We start from the raw sequence: 19,376 nt of genomic DNA, 5'->3' as shown, positions 1-19,376 counted from the left end.
GTATGGTATTCAATGTGTTATGTGATTGACCATTTTTATAAAACTACAAATATTTTTTATTTTAAATTTAATTATTAACTATTATTGTTGGAATTTCCTAACAAAGGCAAAAATGCAGTGTAATATACATTTTTCATTAAATTAATAAACAAAAACGCTATTTTAGTATGCATGACAATATAATTTACATGTCTATGTAAAACATGCATGCATTGCAACACAGTACACTTTGGTTTTCAAACAATGGTATGTTACACTGTTTCTCCACTACACAAATCAGCATAAACCTTATAGACACAAGTTTACATTGTAAACAGGAGAGAATCCACAACTCTCGGTAAATATTTACACAGAGATAATGTATAATTATAGTGTGCCTTAAAATAATAAATATTTGTTTAGTTAGTAATTCAAACGTGATAATTCTTTAGGACCATAATCTTCAAGATTTCCTTTGAGTATAAACGGAACCATTAATTTGTATTATAGATTATGGATAAGATAAATGCTATCTTAATTTTACTACAGCACGATAAAGCTGTCTTTTAAAAATTATGTTTTATAAGAATGTTAAAAGCAATACATACCTGGTGGGCTATCAGTTAAAATGGTGATTCCGGAGGGATCAACGTGAGGAGGGAAGGCTTCATACAAGTCGGCCTCCTCTTCAAGCACTGCGGACAACATAACGGAGGGCATCCCGGCTCTTAGCCTCACTCACTAATGACTAGACACTTCACAACACTACACTCACATCCAGTTACCCTATCTCACTAGGAACTCACACCGATGAGCTCCCGAGAGCCATTCCCTACCATAACCATGTGTACCCTTCCCGAACACCTAAGTTAAATCTTGCTGCACCATCTTCAAATCTGAAACCAATTAACCAGTTGTTATCACTGAAAACTATGTCAGGACTGCAAATTGTTTTATAAATGACACTATCACGCCGATAAGTTATCAGCGCGCACAATGAATGATTTAAATCGCGTTTGATCAACCACGCTTTTGAATTAATTATCCAATTGGATATAATTAAAGCATTGTACGGATCAGCTGATTAAGTCCGCTGCCAGGAGGGGCTCAGTATTCTACGTCTATTTTAAGATCAAACGGCAGCTGATCTTGCGCTGTTCAATGTCAGCGCGCAAGTAACGCCCGCGGCCCGACTCCTGTCAGAGAGGGAACTGCGAGTCCCTGCGAGAGAGACTGGCTAGCGCGGTACTCACCGAGATCCTGACGATAAATGATTCGGAGCAGGATTTGCGACTCCGTATTTACCGCTTTGGAGTCCCCGCGGCGACTAAGCCGAGTGCCCAGTTCCCGGCGCAACGTAATCACGGATGGGATAATACCTAGTGTCGAGTGGCCTGTGGGAGCCGACGCGTTTGCTTTGTCACTTAAACGAACCACAGTTCATCACACAGCTATATCAGTAACTGACCAAATGCACGGATACATCGTAAGATTGTTTCACTGCCCGCTAAATAAGTAATTTGCAACCTCTGTTTCGTATACCTAATCAAATTATCGATGTATCCGGTGAAAGTCGTATTCTATGATTTTTAATATTATTCGAATTCGGAATTTATTTTATTTAAATAGACGATGTATCGTTACTTATACTATTTTTATGAAATTATGTATTTCGCGCATCTAATCTATTTATGACCTATAATAGCGAAATAATTACGAAAGTTACGTTGAACATAGCCGACTAGCCGTCGCCCAACTTTTGCTAATCAAAAGCATAGACTAAATTAAATTTACCATAGTAAAGTTACAGTGTTAAAAAAAGCAACCCTACAGATAATTAATAATCTGTGCATACAAACATCCATTATAGAATTTATCTTCTTTAGAAATTCATTAATTAAAAATAATTAGTTATTATGAAAATAATGTGCAACTAAATTAAAACAAAATTAAAAACACTAATCAAGCAAATAAGAAAAATAAAAATATTGGACTTTTAATCAATACTAATATTATAAAGCTGAAGAGTTTGTTTATTTGTTTGTTTGAACGCGCTAATCTCAGGAACTACTGGTCCGTAAAAATTCTTTCGGTGTTAGATAGCCCATTCATCGAGGAAGGCTTTATATCATCTCGCTAAGACCAACAGGAGCGGAGCCACGAGTGAAACCGTGGAGCACAGCTGGTATTATATAAAATTACTCGACTAAATCGTTTACACAGATTTTAACTAAAGAAACTAATCTTCATTTGTTACTTAATAATCCGTTAAAAAAACAATGTGTTCAAAATTATGAGAAAAAACAATTCAACTCTACTTGTTACAAAATGATGTAAAATAATAACGCTGTCAACTTATTTATATTGTATATTCTGTTTAATTAATTACTTATTTATATCAATCAAAATGAATATAATTGTGTTAGCGTTTTAACGCTTTAGTAGCTAAATCAACTCATTTTTTTCATACTAAACTTCTCTCATTCATACATATAATCTACTTTCGAAAAATTCTTGAGTCTGTCGCAGATGTTAGTTTTTTTGAAATTGTATCAAGAAGCTTATATATCTAAGGGCGTATTCAGAAAGAAAGCTTGAAACTTATAAGCGCTTATAAGCGCTTATAAGTTTCAAGCTTTCTTTCTGAATACGCCCTAATACACTGGAGATTGCACTATGATCATTAACTTGTAACAAGAAAATATAACCTTGAATGATGTCAGTGTTGTTTTTTGTCTCTTTCTGTGGAGTGACCACGCTGGTTTGTATATTCAGGATTTTTCGAAATAGAAAAAAATTAAAAATCATGGTCTATAAATAATAACGACATATATTTTTAACAGTACATATATATATTATAATATTACTGGTCATACTTTATAGGTACATACAATTTTAATTGGTATAGAATGATAGTTTTAAATAACTTTTGGCTACAAAGCCTGGATATGAACAGATATATAGCATTAGCATCCTTTGTAAGGAAAGTTGTGTTTTGCATCAGATGCTGTTTACCAAATTGTAAGCTACTCAGTAAAAGAAGAACTGTTCTTCTTTTTTAAACGCGTTGCTTCGACGGGACAATTTCAAGCCAAAATCATCAAAGAAAAACTGTTTATAACAGCCTTGCACAAATTTCAGCTAACTTTACAAAGTTCATTTTTCAAAAGGTATTTTTTTCTGGGTCGTAATCCTCAATAATTTTACCCTTGATGGGTACATATATTTCTTTTTATTTTACTTTTTGGAAAGCTGAAATACCTAAAACAAAAAAATATGAGGTAAGTTAAAAAAGTATAAATTTCAATGTAAAAACGAACAATCTTATAACTACATGTGAGTGCAATACCGATGTCGTGTGTTGTTTCATTACTAGTTACAATCTTGAAAATGGTGTTCTAAATATTTTCATCATAATATTGTTATTACAATATATTCTCTTCACTATCCATAAAAACTCGTCATCATGGTTACCATACTTGTTAATTTTGTTTATTGAAAAATTGTTGAAAAATTATAAAGTATTAGGAAAATAACAAATTTAATATGACTGCTTACTAAAATGATGCAAAATTTTACAATTTTTGCCATTGAAATGATTTTAAACAGGTAAATGCAGGAGTATTGAGGAATATTGTAAATAACGTAAATATACACTTGCCTGTGAAATTCTATGCCAGAATTTGGTGTTCAAACACTTCTGCAATTTTGCACAATACCATGCATTCTTTTTATACGGAAAATATTTATTAAATAAGCAACAATATTAACTTAAATATTCGAAGCGACGCAATTTTTTTGACACACATGCCATATTGACAAAGTGAGAGTTGCTACAATTTTATTATGGTGACTACCCATAATCAGGGAGTATCGCTTTTTAATAATTGGTTCAGATACTTATTTTATTTAGCATAAACAATAATTGTCTCATCCAACAATGCTTCTGAATGACGTTGTTGCCAATTTATCAACAAACTCATGTACAAAAACTAATCTTTTGCTCAGAATATTACAGCATACATAGTAGCCTTGGGAAAACTTCGTATTAACAGTGGCAATACCAAGTTAGGTGTGAAAGTGATAAAAAACAACAACTGGGCAATATTTTCTTCTTACACGACAAATGTTCATACCGAAATCTCCAGTGTATTAGATGACGTAAACTTCTTGAATTGTATCATTTTCTATAACTATAGCATATTACTTTCTCTGTGCTGCACTGTTCTGTCATACGCTGAATCAAATTGTCACTGTCAAATGCCAGATGTTTAATGACACATGACATTGTCGTATTGTACAAATACTGGTACTCGCTGAGTGGCGATTGTGACTTGTGAATTGTAATTTTTATTTCTGCTGCGTTTATTATTAATATTAATTTAATATCTGTTTTGAGTAGTTCATTTTCATTCCCATGGTTTAGTGAAAATGTCGCTAACGGATACAGAATGTTTGAAAGGTACTGGCATTAATATTCCGTATTATTCATGTGTACTTTTGAAAGAATAATAAACTAATGAATTTGTTATTTTACAGATACGGTGAATGTATTAATAAATGCACTCTGCGACAGCGATAACTCTGTAAACAACAACATAATAAAATCTCTTACGAAAATAGCCAATCGATATCCTAATGAAGTAATTGAAATAATATGTGAATTTTACAAAAACACAGTTCGAATTAACGTCGTACAAACGGGAAATATTGTACAGTGAGTATTTGTTTTAAATATTCATCGTTCTATTTAATAATTAATTGCAAAAGCGAATATTTCTATGGCTTGTGTGTTATTTTGTTAGATAAGCAACATCACTGCAGAGAATCATCAAAATCCGTTTATAAACATACATCCATGCATTCTTACAAACTTCGTATTAATAATAGTAGTAGGATACTTTGAAATGTAGCTACTACATATTATGATTTACACCATAATATGACACAGTTTTTCGGACTGTGTATTTACATATAACTACTTCTATGTAAATAAGATAAGCAATCTTATATGAATGCAAACAAACAAAGTACTTTAAATTATATTTTTATACAAACACTACATAAGAGTCTTTAATATATTGTATATAAATAGGATACTTACACAAGCATGCATTGTTAGGGCTTTCTTTCACACTCAATCATTTATTTATTAAATTAGACCTCTTCTTATCATCTTTACTAAGAAGTTGTCGGTATATTTAGATATTCCTTTGGCAATGTGCATTTAGTACCAGCATTACCTTTTTCCACAGGACTAACAGTCGCCAAGCAGAACTATCCTTATTTTCTAGACATTGCTAAAATTCACACAAAACAAAAAAAAAAAATGCTGTATAAACTTTGAATCGTCATGACATAGACCAATTATTACCTGTACCTTTACCAACTATGATTTATACTTAATACATTTCTAACAGGGTGTTAGAGCGAACATGTGTAGACCAAGTGAAGAAACTAAATCCGTCAACAGCGGCGGAGCTCGTCAATGCTATGCTCAGGGCGATGACGGAAAACCCTTCGTACGAGCCAACTGTGCAGATGGGAGCTTCAGCCGTTCTTGTGGCTCTGGGCCATGAGTTTCTGGATCTCGTAAGTTTAATTTTTAATGATCATAGAAGCATAGACACTTTTTATGTATAGATATGTTACCGGAAATGTATGAAATCAAGGAATTGTATAAAAATCCTAGGAAATGTGTACAAGTCCGATACCATTCAGGAAATGTATAAAATATTGTTTAATAAACTATTTAATGCATAGATATCCTAGGAAATGTATTATCTTCCTAGGAATTCTATACAATTCCAATATTGTATTAGGAAATGTTTAAAATAAATGATTTCTGTAATTTATTTATTTATTTATTATATTTATTTCAGGTAACAGACAATAAATTGTACAGACCCATAGAATAAATACCTTACAGACTCACATACATATATTAATTTAAAACTAAAACTAACTAAAACTATTAAGCACTACACTATACACAATTCAATGTAATAAAACACTGTATCGGGTAACAGTCTTACCGTAAAATAATAATAATATGTTCATATTATCTTACTAATTAACATTTCTTAAATCAACTTATATTCAATCAAATTAAATTTTCATTTGGTTAGTAATCAGTCCCCTCGTCCCGCTGTCCCCTTGTACAAGTCCCAGTTGGATTGTATAATCCGCCGTATTACAAACGGCCGGCAATTTGTAATATGCCGAAATTCGTCTTTTTCCAAAATTCTACAAAAAGACGGTCGTGAGCCGACGGATAGTAGATTAGAGAGCCCATGAAAAAACATGAACCTAACCTTACCCACCCCCTTATCCAAACCAAAAATTCTGATTACGAATTTTCGGCCCTCCCCCCCATCGACCCGCGTACCTTCCAATATATTAGATGTTTTACATTTCCGATTGCTATTTAGGAAATGTATAGATTTCCTAGGCAATGTGTATAAAATAATTTATTTCACACATTTCCGTGCGACTTTAGGAATTACATACATTTCCTTGGAATTGTATACAATGACGGATTACATACATTTCCGTTAACAGATACATTACTAACTATATATTAATCAAAAAACCAATGAAACAATTTTGAGCTTACAATTGGTTTTATTTTTAATAATTTTACAAAAGATATCCTTCTTGATTACTATAAAAACACATTTAAGCATCAGAATATTATCTCGAATTCTTTAAAGTGGATTTTGCATAATGACTCACTGACACTCAATCAAACTTGTAAATTATTAATTATATTGAATACATTTTCTAGTATTCAACATTATGCATTTATTGAAATTAAATAAGAAAATGAAACTGCTGTAAAAGTTGTATAAATTATCCAACCGCAATTTTAGTGTCATATAAAATAATATCTTCATTATCAACTCATATAATATTTTGTAGTCCAACACAAAACAATTAATTCATGAAATAATATTCTGACCTTTTAAAGACAAGCAACCTTAATACTTTTTATATGAATAGGTATATAATCTTGTTTTAATAATTTCATTAATATAAACACATTTAAGTTTTGTGTAAACCAGTTCTCTCAAATCTATACTTATATTATAAAGCTGATGAGTTTGTTTGTTTGTTTCAACCCGCAAATTTCGGAACTACTGGTCCAATTTGAAAAGTTATTTCGATGTTAGATAGCCCATTTTTCGATTAAGGCTGTAGGCTATATATGTATAATCACGCTAAGACCAAAAGGAGCGGAGCAACGCGGGTAAAATCGCGGGGCACAGCTAGTTAACAGTTGATTTGATAATCAATATCAGCTTTCAATGTAGTCTGTTAATGAGAAGTGTTATTGTTTTTGTATATATGCTATCGAATACATGCACACATGGTTTCATTATATCATTATTTGAACAAGATGTGTTGTTAAAATAAAATACTCATATTCTTTCGATTTTGTTGATGAACAATATTTCATCCATTTTGCTAGATTAATTCGTATTTAATTAATTTTTAAAAATTTAGTTTTTAACATTTTTACGATTTTATCCAAAGATATTTTTCTTTGAAAGATAAAGTTACCGTTCATGAAAAGCAGCTTAAATAACCACAGTTTTGGGGGCTTCTTTAAGCTGGTCCGATTTAAAGCATATAACGTTAAAAATCATTAAAACAGCCATGCCCCAATAACCGCCTCAAGTGGGGTTTATTTAGTTCATTCAAAGAAGCCTTATAAATAATCCATGCAAGTGATTGAATCGATTGCTGTATTTAGGTTATAAATAAAATACTTTAAGGGAGCTTGTAAATTTTTTTGTCATATATATTATTAAAATTACATTATTTGGCCGAAAAAAGTTTTGATGTTCGGCAGATTTTGCCATTTTTTTTAATGGTCATTTTTAACTGATAAATATTATTAAGTAAAGAAAAACAAGATTACTTAAATATTATTCAGGTACGATCACGTCTATCCTTAAAACAAATCTTTATCGGAATCGGAGACTATGTTCTTGTTTCGTACTTTTTTGAGGGTGTTTTAGTAGTCGGGTATTAGTGTTTAAAATTTTATTTTTATCAAATTTTCTGCATTTCTATATATCATTTCTACAACTAATAAACATAGATTGATAGGTTCACCGTAAATCTATCCAATTGTTCAGGTACTTCGCAGCCTCATAAACCAATTGTCCCCGGCTTCCGTGCCGCACTACACAATCGCTCACACCCTGGGCACACTGGCCGTCCTAAACACCAAGGACATGGTGCCGCATATCAAGGAGATCCTGGGCAAAATGCTACCTTTGTTGCCCCTAGTCAGGCAAGATGGTCTCAGACAGGCGTTCGCGTATGGTAAGACTTAATAATTTACGAGTGATCTATAAAATTAGTGCATATCAAGGAGATACTGGGCAGAATGCTACCGCTCCTGCCTGACAAGTGGTAGCACTTGTCAGGCAAGATGACCTAAGACAGGCGTTCGCATATGGTGAGACCTATAAGTAATCTATAGAAACCAACATCAGGGATATAGTTGTGTATATAAAGGAGATCCTGGGCAAAATTTTGCCACTATTGGTTTCTGTTAGGTAAGATGGGCTCAGACAGGCGTTGGCGTATAATAAGACAAAGGCAACTATATAAAAGAAAACTTGGACAAAATGCTACCACCCCTACCGCTCGACAGGTTAGACTATGATTAGGTTATTTATAAGTTTATAAACAATCAATTTGTGTGGCTTCATTGCCTTACAATTAATTTGATTTAATCTGATATAATGTGGCAATCTATTTGTGGAATAGAATTTTTTGTCTCGAAACGTCTCATTCAATTAAACCATTAGTATCTCTTTAGAAGATTATTCAACAATATTATAGACGTAATGAGAGATCTACTAAGTATTTTTAAACATATTTTTTAAATTAATTCTTATGCTTCCCTCGCAAAAATGATCCGGTATGCATCATTAACACTGTTCAACGCATTTATTTAGAATTCAATAAGCAGTTTTAATTAAATTCGTGATATTTTTTGTAATCAATCAATCATGTGTGTAAAATTATGCAGATCCATTGAATTTTCCTTTTGGCTTTCATTTCAAGATGTATATGCACATAAATTATTATTCAATAGTATTAATATGAACTCTTATTTACGTGGATGGATTTCTTTTTAACAATCCTTTCAATGATAATCATAATAAGCGTAAATAAGTCACTTTTACTATAGAAAAAGTAGGTCGCCTTATAATTGCCCATGTTCATGTTAAATTACTTTTACTTACAGCGTTCGGACATTTCGCTGTCGCGGTGGCTGAGCAAATAGGCGACAACGTCGAGACCGACAACATAACATCGATAAAGGATAACTTTGTCACGGAATTCTCGATTGTATTCGATGTCCTATACAACCAGTGGTTGCCTTCTTATGAGCCGAAAGTATCAGAATCAGTCCTCGAGGCTTTAGGCCCAATTACCAGACTTATTTCAGAAAGGCAGTTCAACGAGACTGTCAATAAATTTGTACTTTCATTGCTCTCTTTGTATCGAAAACCAACGATAAACTTCTTTAGTATCAGCCAATGTATTTCGTATTTGCTAGCTCCATCTCCACTGAATCCCAAACTGTCGCTAAATGATAACGTAATTAATTCGATAAACCACGTTTTATGTAACTTGGTTCTGTTGGAACCAGATTACGATCAGCCACATACAGTTAAGAATCATTTTGAAGTGCTCCGTTGTTTTGATCACATGGCGACACAATATCCAGATCAAACCATTGAAATGCTCTTGCACATGTGCAAAAATAATCAAGAAAGAGAAAGACTGAGAGCGGTTATAATACTTACACATTTGACGACATCGTCACAAGTGTTTATCGAAAATTTCGCAACGAAATTCATAACCATTTTAAAAGTGATGATCGTGATGGAACAGGGTGTTAAAATGAAGAAGATTCTCGTCAAAGCAATAGTTGCTTTGGTATATAGGAATTGTATTATGGCCACAGAGGATTTTGCAATGGTAGAGTTTATAGTAAAACACTGTGGTTATGAAGGACCAGCAACAGTTTCCAAAGCTGAGGCGCAGGACTTACGTGACACTTGCAGAAATTCATTGGTTCTTATGTGCAATACTGTCACAAGTGTACGGACACAATTATTACATTTACTCCTAACTGCCCTCACTGTTGAAGATTTCACTCCATCCATGTCTACAGTGAGTCATTGTCTCACTTCTTTACTACAGAATAATTCTGAAGTAACTACAGATGAGCCTTCAGATAGTGTTGAGTCAAAATGTTCACCGGACCTTGTATTCGTTCGATGTCTGATGCACGTCGTTGATCCAGACGAGAAAGATAGAAACAGGAACCTTCTTATGTTCCTAGAAGAGTTTTCTGGTGATGTTCATAAGAATTTAAAGAATGCGTGGACCATTGAATTAGATAGATTACTAAAGTATGTTGAGAAAAATGAATCTAGAGAACAGTGGCATGGAATGCTATTGGATCTATTGGTTTCCGCTGTTGAACAGGTTAATAGCAACAAATGGGTTGAGAAAATATCGTCATTGATTTCTCAACAGATTCTCTCTAAAAAACAATCGCCGATGATCAAAGGCGTGGCTTTACAGTACTTAGCTGTTTTATCTTGTCATATGTCAAACGCCGCTGCAGTTGAGACTGTGTTAAAGATAATTCTTCTTGCTCTCAAATCAATTCCAATTGAAAGTGTTGATTACGTAAGCAAAGCAATAGGCATCGCATCTAGACAACACGGAGAATCCGTACTAAATGAATTGGATGCGCTATACAAAGACAATGAAGCAAAACGAAGCAATAAATTAATGAATTTCCTCTCATCTAGAGCATCTAAGAATGACGCCGAACTTGCTATAGTCAAGTACGCTCTTATAACGTGCTACGGAAAGGTCGCAAGGGAATGTCTAGACGTTCATGTCCTAGCCAGATTAGGTGAAAATGTCACATCAATTCTATTAGAAATCCTTAAATCAGGTCCCGGTTTCGATCTGTGCAACGCAAGTGTAACAACGCTTTACGAGATTAGCAAGGCACTTCACCCAGCGGCCCACCATAATGTTACTTTGAGAAATCGCTGGCAATTATTAAATGCTGTTCTCGAACAAATTTATAATTCCAATCTGGAAAAACGGAATGTTGAACTATATCCCATAATAGTGAAAGCATCAAAAGCGCTCACGAAGTTACAAAAAGGCATTTTGCCGGAAGAACGTAATACAATTCTTCGCGTACTCTTTAACAGTATATTTGGAGAACTATCTTCGTTTAAACGGAAGTATGAAATTGAAGGCAACGGTGATAAAAACGATTTATTGGCCAAAACATTAAACGATTCTTTAACTTTACTTCATGAATTGATAAAAGAATTGATCATTCAGTCAACATGTTTGAGTACAATAGATGATATTATTGGTTTACTTATGGAGTGGATCCGTCATGAAAACGACGAGATAAGAACCGCTGCTGTACTTATTCTTCAAGTCGTCTTTGATGCTTATATTAAAAATGTTAAACTAAACTACGAAGCTCCCAGTAAATTTGGTCAAATGGGGTATTTATTAGGTCTCATTATCCCCGGGGTAGCTGATACTAATTTCCCAGTTAGATTAACGACAGTAGACTGCATCAAACTCATAATTCAGATACAAGATTTGTACGAAGGCCATACGATTGAGCCAGACGACGAATGTATGAGCAATCTAACCCAGTTACAGAACAATATTCTAACGAATGATCTGTGTATGATAAGTGATTATTGTATGAAGCTGTGTGATACAATTTCTCCTAAAATACCCCACTTGCATACTATGCAATTCATAGAAAGTTTGCTTGAAAGTTACGATGGACATGAGTTGCGTAGTGTTGGTATTAGTTCTATATTAGACGCGTTCTTCGTAAAGAAGGGGCAGGATTTGTATCAGAGTATAGAGAGGATAGTGGAAGTTATGTTGGTGACGATGGAAATGGTGAATGATGAGGCCAGAGCGAGGCTCATGCGGCCACTGATGTCGTTGACGAGACATCATTCCAATGCAGTGACTGCTGTACTATTGGGACAGAGGATTCCGTTGAGGCCGTAAGTATCTGTGTTATTAGTAATTATTAATACATAAACTGTACGATTAAGTACCTAATCGTACAGACAATGCAACTTCCCGGAATACAATCTCAATCTTAAATCTTATAATTTACCCCAACCCCCCAACATAAACAAGACTTAACATGTAATGATAGTTTGAAAAGTTAATTCATAACATAAATTAGTATATGTATGTAGGTTTTCATTTTCTGACCCTTAAAATATCCCAAACTAAATTCCAAAGTATAATTTTTTTTAAAGACAGACAAAGCACAAACACACGCATTTTGAAGTAGGACAGTGAAGGAAAAATAGCAATATTTTATAATTCACAGTTGCGTAGTAAGTTGCTGGCGGCATCTAGCCCGTGACGAGGGACTCTCCATAGCCATAGTGGACAATTTCTTGCGACTCATGACTTCTATAGAGTTGTATGAAGACCCCTACCATATCACTGAACATCACATCGCTGCATTGCAACCTATGACTGTGAGCTTAAATATTTAAGAATTATGTATTTAATTATTACAAAAATATTTTCCATAGTGATATTGTAAATTATATTTATTACAAATTCTGCAATTTTCCTCTCTTTATAGCCATACAATAAAACTTGTGTAATTACTCCATTGTTTTAATAAAATTAGCTCTTTCTAACATTATGCAATTCTTAAAACTCTTTTTATATCAAAGTAATCAAAATATTTCGGCTGTTAAACAATCAATTACTCAAGTACATACATTATCCTAAATGCTCACAAAAAATAATTACTCCATTTCCCTAAATATAATTACTCAATCACTCCATAAAATTTTTTTTTTTACTCCAATATCCTCAAAAATTTTCTAAGCCATTTTTTATTTATTTTTTCTCTTTTCTTCATATTAATTACTTATTTTCTAATTATTTCAGCTCATAAGCGCTCTAGGCGAGATGTTACAAGAGGAATCTATGCGACCAATATGCATGAACAAATTCTCAGAACTATTTGCCGTACTCTACACGACTTTAGCTTGTTATGTAGAGGCGGAACCACCAGCGTATGTAGTACCAACAAATAAGGGACAAGAGAGATTCGGATTCATTCCCAACAGAGAAGCTATCAAATTGTCCCCGGCTAGGATCACTGTGAACACCTTTAATAGCTTCCTAGAGAGAGCTGATTGTTATAAGGTGGGTTACTACTTAAATTTGTTAATTGAAAGCTATCTGAAGTGTTGCATGTAGATTTATGTTTCGAATAATTTTGTTTTTTTATTTTTATTTTTAATTATTTTTTATTTCTATGCCATAAGTATACAATTTGACAGCCATTATGAACAATGTTGTAACTAGAAACAAAGTGACGCATTGTTTTTCGCTTTTCTTAATGTTATTTGACTTATTATTTTTCTATATTTGGCCTTGTTCTCGCTTCATATTTATAATTCATGAATTTTCCTTTCTTTTGGGATTATTTAGGTCAAGGAAGCGTGCTCTCTATGCTTAAGCATAGAACATGGCGATAGCTCAAGCATTATCCTGGAACTAGCGCCAATCCTGGGCAGTTCTCTCAGCCGTTCCTGCCCGGGCCAGCTCTGTCGGTTAGTGGGAAGTGTCGCTGGATACGCACGGTCGCCATTACCGCCACAACGGTGTGCTGTTATCGCGTTGTTGGCTGATCTTTTGAACTATCGGTGAGGATATTTCATTGTGATGACATTGATGTCAATGTCGTAGATGTCGCTATGATATTTTAATTATTTACCAATGTAGGAAATAATGGAAATTAGTTGTTTCGTTAATATTTTAAACACAGTTAAAGGAGTGTTTACGAATTGAACCTTCTCAATCAATTAAAAGTTTTAGCATCCGCTTGCGTTTTTGAACTTGACAATGTGAAAATAAATAAACGTTACATTTGTTTTGCTGCCCCAGGTGCAACGACAACCCGATACTAATAGAGAGTGTGATAGCAACTCTAAACTCCGGTTGGAAGGACGAAAGCCCACGCGTGCGTTGCGTGAGCCTGCGCGGTGCTGCCAACCTCACGTGCCTGCGTTCCACTGCATCGTTACCGGCTGCTATATCCGCGCTGAGCCAGGGGGTGGATGCACAGATGATGGTGTAAGACGTTAGCCATATATCTATATAGCTTATAGTGTAGGAGCAGCACAAGAACTGCGCGGTGCTGCCAAACTCACGTCCCTGCGATCAGCCAAATGGTGGACGCGTAGATTATGCCGTGAGATATCTACCGCTATTTTATATTTAAGTACACAAGCTTTTCGCTGCAGTTTCGCCCGCGTAGTCAGAAGAAAACCCACATAGTTTCCGTCCCTGTGTGATTTTCGGGATAAAAACTATCCTTTGTATATAACTATCCAAGTTACCCTCTATGTGTATGCTCATTTTCATGAAAATCGGTTCAGCAATTTTTGCGTCAAGCGGTAATTAACACACAAACATACAAACTTTCGCGTTTATAATATTAGTAGGATATCAAAAATCAAATTTTTGCTTGATATTTTTGTAATAGTAATAAATTAAAGAAACACAATTTCCGTCACAGATCGCCCGTCGAAAACGTTCCCCTAGCTGCCATACAAGGGCTCAGTCGTCTTTTGACTGAAACTGACAAACTGGACAAAGAGTTGGATCGAGAATTACTCGCGATCTCCCAGAAAATCCGCCCCTTCATGAACACGGATTGTAGCCAATTAAGGGAGAACTCCATTCGTCTCTTTGGCATCATCGCTGAGAAGGTCAAGTCTGAAGGATTAGTGGAGCAAGCTATAAGTTCTCTGCCGTGCTTCCTGTTGCATTTGTGTGACAGCAATCCTGCTGTTGTGAGGGTGAGTTATTTTTTACATTTCTGAAGTAATTTTTATTATCTTTTAATACGCTCTGTGAATTAGAAGCTAAGTAAAGCATTATGTCATATATATGTACAAAAACTTCGTATTTTGTATAAACAACATCACTCCATTCCTTTCAGGCGGCCAAATCGACGCTCCGCCAGCTGTTCCGGACGTTCAACGCGCGCAAGTCGAACGAGTTCATCCAGACGCACCTCGTGGACGAGGGCCGGCTGTACCTGGAGCAGTTCCTCAGCGCCCTCGTGCGGCAGCTCGCGGACGAGCGGCCCTGCGCCCTGCCGGCCTGCGTGCGCGCCCTGCTGCCCTACCTGCACACCGCACGGGACGCGCTGCGGCCCTACGCGCCCGCCCTGCTCGGTCAGTGTCCCGCAGAGTGCGCGCCCTGCTGCCCTACCTGCACACCGCACGGGACGCGCTGCGGCCCTACGCGCCCGCCCTGCTCGGTCAGTGTCCCGCAGAGTGCGCGCCCTGCTGCCCTACCTGCACACCGCACGGGACGCGCTGCGGCCCTACGCGCCCGCCCTGCTCGGTCAGTGTCCCGCAGAGTGCGCGCCCTGCTGCCCTACCTGCACACCGCACGGGACGCGCTGCGGCCCTACGCGCCCGCCCTGCTCGGTCAGTGTCCCGCAGAGTGCGCGCCCTGCTGCCCTACCTGCACACCGCACGGGACGCGCTGCGGCCCTACGCGCCCGCCCTGCTCGGTCAGTGTCCCGCAGAGTGCGCGCCCTGCTGCCCTACCTGCACACCGCACGGGACGCGCTGCGGCCCTACGCGCCCGCCCTGCTCGGTCAGTGTCCCGCAGAGTGCGCGCCCTGCTGCCCTACCTGCACACCGCACGGGACGCGCTGCGGCCCTACGCGCCCGCCCTGCTCGGTCAGTGTCCCGCAGAGTGCGCGCCCTGCTGCCCTACCTGCACACCGCACGGGACGCGCTGCGGCCCTACGCGCCCGCCCTGCTCGGTCAGTGTCCCGCAGAGTGCGCGCCCTGCTGCCCTACCTGCACACCGCACGGGACGCGCTGCGGCCCTACGCGCCCGCCCTGCTCGGTCAGTGTCCCGCAGAGTGCGCGCCCTGCTGCCCTACCTGCACACCGCACGGGACGCGCTGCGGCCCTACGCGCCCGCCCTGCTCGGTCAGTGTCCCGCAGAGTGCGCGCCCTGCTGCCCTACCTGCACACCGCACGGGACGCGCTGCGGCCCTACGCGCCCGCCCTGCTCGGTCAGTGTCCCGCAGAGTGCGCGCCCTGCTGCCCTACCTGCACACCGCACGGGACGCGCTGCGGCCCTACGCGCCCGCCCTGCTCGGTCAGTGTCCCGCAGAGTGCGCGCCCTGCTGCCCTACCTGCACACCGCACGGGACGCGCTGCGGCCCTACGCGCCCGCCCTGCTCGGTCAGTGTCCCGCAGAGTGCGCGCCCTGCTGCCCTACCTGCACACCGCACGGGACGCGCTGCGGCCCTACGCGCCCGCCCTGCTCGGTCAGTGTCCCGCAGAGTGCGCGCCCTGCTGCCCTACCTGCACACCGCACGGGACGCGCTGCGGCCCTACGCGCCCGCCCTGCTCGGTCAGTGTCCCGCAGAGTGCGCGCCCTGCTGCCCTACCTGCACACCGCACGGGACGCGCTGCGGCCCTACGCGCCCGCCCTGCTCGGTCAGTGTCCCGCAGAGTGCGCGCCCTGCTGCCCTACCTGCACACCGCACGGGACGCGCTGCGGCCCTACGCGCCCGCCCTGCTCGGTCAGTGTCCCGCAGAGTGCGCGCCCTGCTGCCCTACCTGCACACCGCACGGGACGCGCTGCGGCCCTACGCGCCCGCCCTGCTCGGTCAGTGTCCCGCAGAGTGCGCGCCCTGCTGCCCTACCTGCACACCGCACGGGACGCGCTGCGGCCCTACGCGCCCGCCCTGCTCGGTCAGTGTCCCGCAGAGTGCGCGCCCTGCTGCCCTACCTGCGGGACCTTATTACTGGAACTTCGTTGTCTGTCTATTCGTCGGTCCACCAGACCTTATCTCATGATTCGTTATAGTTTGAGATCAAAAAATTGTCAGGGATTGTGCATCTGTTGTGGCAATAAATATAAAATAAAAATAACATATTTAAGGAAGCTCCCAGACTACAAATTAGACAAAAGAATTTTTTATCGATATTGATAACGGTACTACATAAACGCTCTAAATACTCACTTAAAAAAATAAAAAGAATAATTAAACAAATATACAATAAATGAAAATGATACGATAAGAGTACACAAAATAAACGTGATTATGTGCAAGTCTTTGCTCGTTATTTGTAATAGAAACATCTACTGGTGAATAAATTAAAATGAATCCAAATCATAGTAAATTTATATTCAAGTATATGTTTATTTTACATAAAAATACGATAGATGTTAGCTATCACAAAAAATATTTTTTTTTAATACAAAATCTTATTAATACCATAATATACATAATAAATAAAAAATTGATTATTTTACGGAAATTTATTTCGCGTACGAGACGCGTCGCGAGTACCACTCGCACTTAACTGATTATATTATAAATAATTTCTCGTCGTAATAATCTCTCTGTATTGATAATAATTACCCTTTATACTGTTAATAATAATTATTAAGCCTTATAATATTTAACTTCCGTTAATTGCTCGTTGTACAAATAAATAATAATAACTCATTTACCCTCTACTCTGACAAAAATAATTACTCCTGAGAGTAATATCTCATTAGTATAATTTCACATTATGCTTTATATTTAAAAAAATACATGAGTGGTGCCATTTTAATATCCCAAATCCCATTTTAGGACAAGACGCAATCGTTTATAATTAAACAATGTGGAATTAGAAGATTATATGTTTTAACTCTGTGTAAACATACGTTTTTAAACAGAGTTAAAATATATACTCAAATGAAAATTATAATAATTTATATTTTACATTTTCCAGGTTACCTATACGCAGAATTAGACCGGATCCAGGAACAATACCCAGAAGAAACGCGTTTAGAACCAGACATTATCCGCACAGCTAGATCCAGACTTTTACAGCTCATAAAAGACCCTAACCCTCTAGTTCGACAACATTCAGCTTTCGCTCTAGCGAATATAACCCTTGTGTGTACTGAAATATGACCCAAAGTCCGACTCACTTCAGATTTGGTAAATGGCAAGATTGTTAACAGGATATACATTGTCCAATGATTGCACTTAGTGGCCTTAGAAGCAGGGTTGAGGTTGGTGATTGGATGATCCTTATGTCTATTGGAATAAGGTCTCTAATGCAGTAATGCATTTGTTTTACTATCTTATGTCATTAATTTTTGATTTTTAAGGGCTGATTTTTCAATCTTTGGTTAACACCAAGGTTAAAACTTATTCATCGAATAACGTATTAAACTACCATTTCAAAAATGTATTCTAATTGTCCGTATTTGACAGTTTACAGGTGACATTTTATAATACTTTAATGGACGGATAAATTTTAACCAAGAATTGAAAAATCGGCTCTTAATCTATATAATTATATAGATTTTCCAAGGGATTTCGTTAATAAGATTTTTGAGATAGGTAGAATATTTAATAATTATTACAAAATCTATAAGTACATATATTAATGCATGAATTATTATTTAAATCTCGAATACGAAATTATATGTATTATTAAATTAGATTATTTGTTCAATTTATTCATTTATACGTAATATAATATGCGCAGTCTTACTTTAAATCAGAGATTCAATTATATAAAAAATTCTTTATATATTATTATATACACTACTATATAATATAAATAATAATATATCTACACATATAAACTTGAAGGAAAAGAGAATAAGGTTGTTATAAAATACTATACATAATTATAATCTATCAAGTTATAATCTATCAAATTTAATGTTAGCTCTTTCACTAACTAAATATACTACGATTAAATTTAAACAGTTTATAAAAAGATGTTTTAAAGTTGTTTTTGATGATGGCGATCAATAAATTGCCTTTTTTTTCTTAAGTTCAAATGAAATTATATTCTGTTTTATTTAATGTACTATTATGTATTTTGAATATTTTCTTTGTATTGAAATTTGGAAATTCTCATTTTTTATATTCCATGTTAAAAGATGCGTTATGAAAGATATTGTTTTTTAAGCTATTGAATAGCTTCTATCGCGGGCCTTGATCGCGGGGACCGCATCGAGAAATTCCGTAACGAAAAAACCTCACGCTCCCCACTCCGACGGGCGGAGGTGTGGCTTGAAGGCATAGCATGCAATAGCTTTACCGCGGCAGTCCCCGAATGCCACACGTCGTTTTTATCTATTCCTGTTTATTATGTTTATCAAACGGAAAATTATGAATTATTATCTATAAGAGTAATGGACTTTAAGTAACAGAGTCATCGCTAAAGGTGTGATATTTAGATATAAGTGATTATTGTTGCTTT

General features: G+C 37.3%; 2 protein-coding genes across 13 annotated transcripts in view; one reads left to right on the top strand and one right to left on the bottom strand.

The window, feature by feature from the left end:
• Window positions 1–1,755, bottom strand: part of LOC123706464 (GTPase-activating protein skywalker) — a 94,311-nt gene extending 92,556 nt beyond the window's left edge. For 6 of the 12 annotated variants that reach the window (XM_045655759.1, XM_045655760.1, XM_045655758.1 and 3 more), the window contains exons 1-2: window positions 1,233–1,753; window positions 588–875 (exon numbers count right to left, since the gene is read on the bottom strand). In XM_045655759.1, coding sequence (XP_045511715.1) covers window positions 588–699 — 112 coding nt within the window. In that variant the 5' untranslated portion in view covers window positions 700–875; window positions 1,233–1,753. Of the gene's footprint in view, window positions 1–587; window positions 876–1,052; window positions 1,157–1,232 lie in introns of those variants that run through there. The other 6 variants (XM_045655764.1, XM_045655753.1, XM_045655755.1 and 3 more) reach the window with 3 other exon arrangements.
• A 2,515-nt stretch (window positions 1,756–4,270) lies between these two features.
• Window positions 4,271–18,327, top strand: LOC123706458 (maestro heat-like repeat-containing protein family member 1). The gene is made up of 12 exons (XM_045655738.1): window positions 4,271–4,441; window positions 4,519–4,696; window positions 5,400–5,571; window positions 8,124–8,313; window positions 9,248–12,083; window positions 12,422–12,575; window positions 13,000–13,260; window positions 13,549–13,763; window positions 14,005–14,193; window positions 14,639–14,921; window positions 15,065–15,302; window positions 17,883–18,327. The coding sequence occupies exons 1-12, from the start codon at window positions 4,411–4,413 to the stop codon at window positions 18,065–18,067; spliced, it is 4,932 nt and encodes a 1,643-aa protein (XP_045511694.1). The 5' UTR covers window positions 4,271–4,410; the 3' UTR covers window positions 18,068–18,327.
• The last annotated feature ends 1,049 nt before the right edge of the window (window positions 18,328–19,376 follow it).

The sequence above is a fragment of the Colias croceus genome, chromosome 3, assembly GCF_905220415.1.
Source record: "Colias croceus chromosome 3, ilColCroc2.1".
Lineage (NCBI taxonomy): Eukaryota > Metazoa > Arthropoda > Insecta > Lepidoptera > Pieridae > Colias > Colias croceus.
This window is presented reverse-complemented; position numbering and strand designations above follow the sequence as displayed.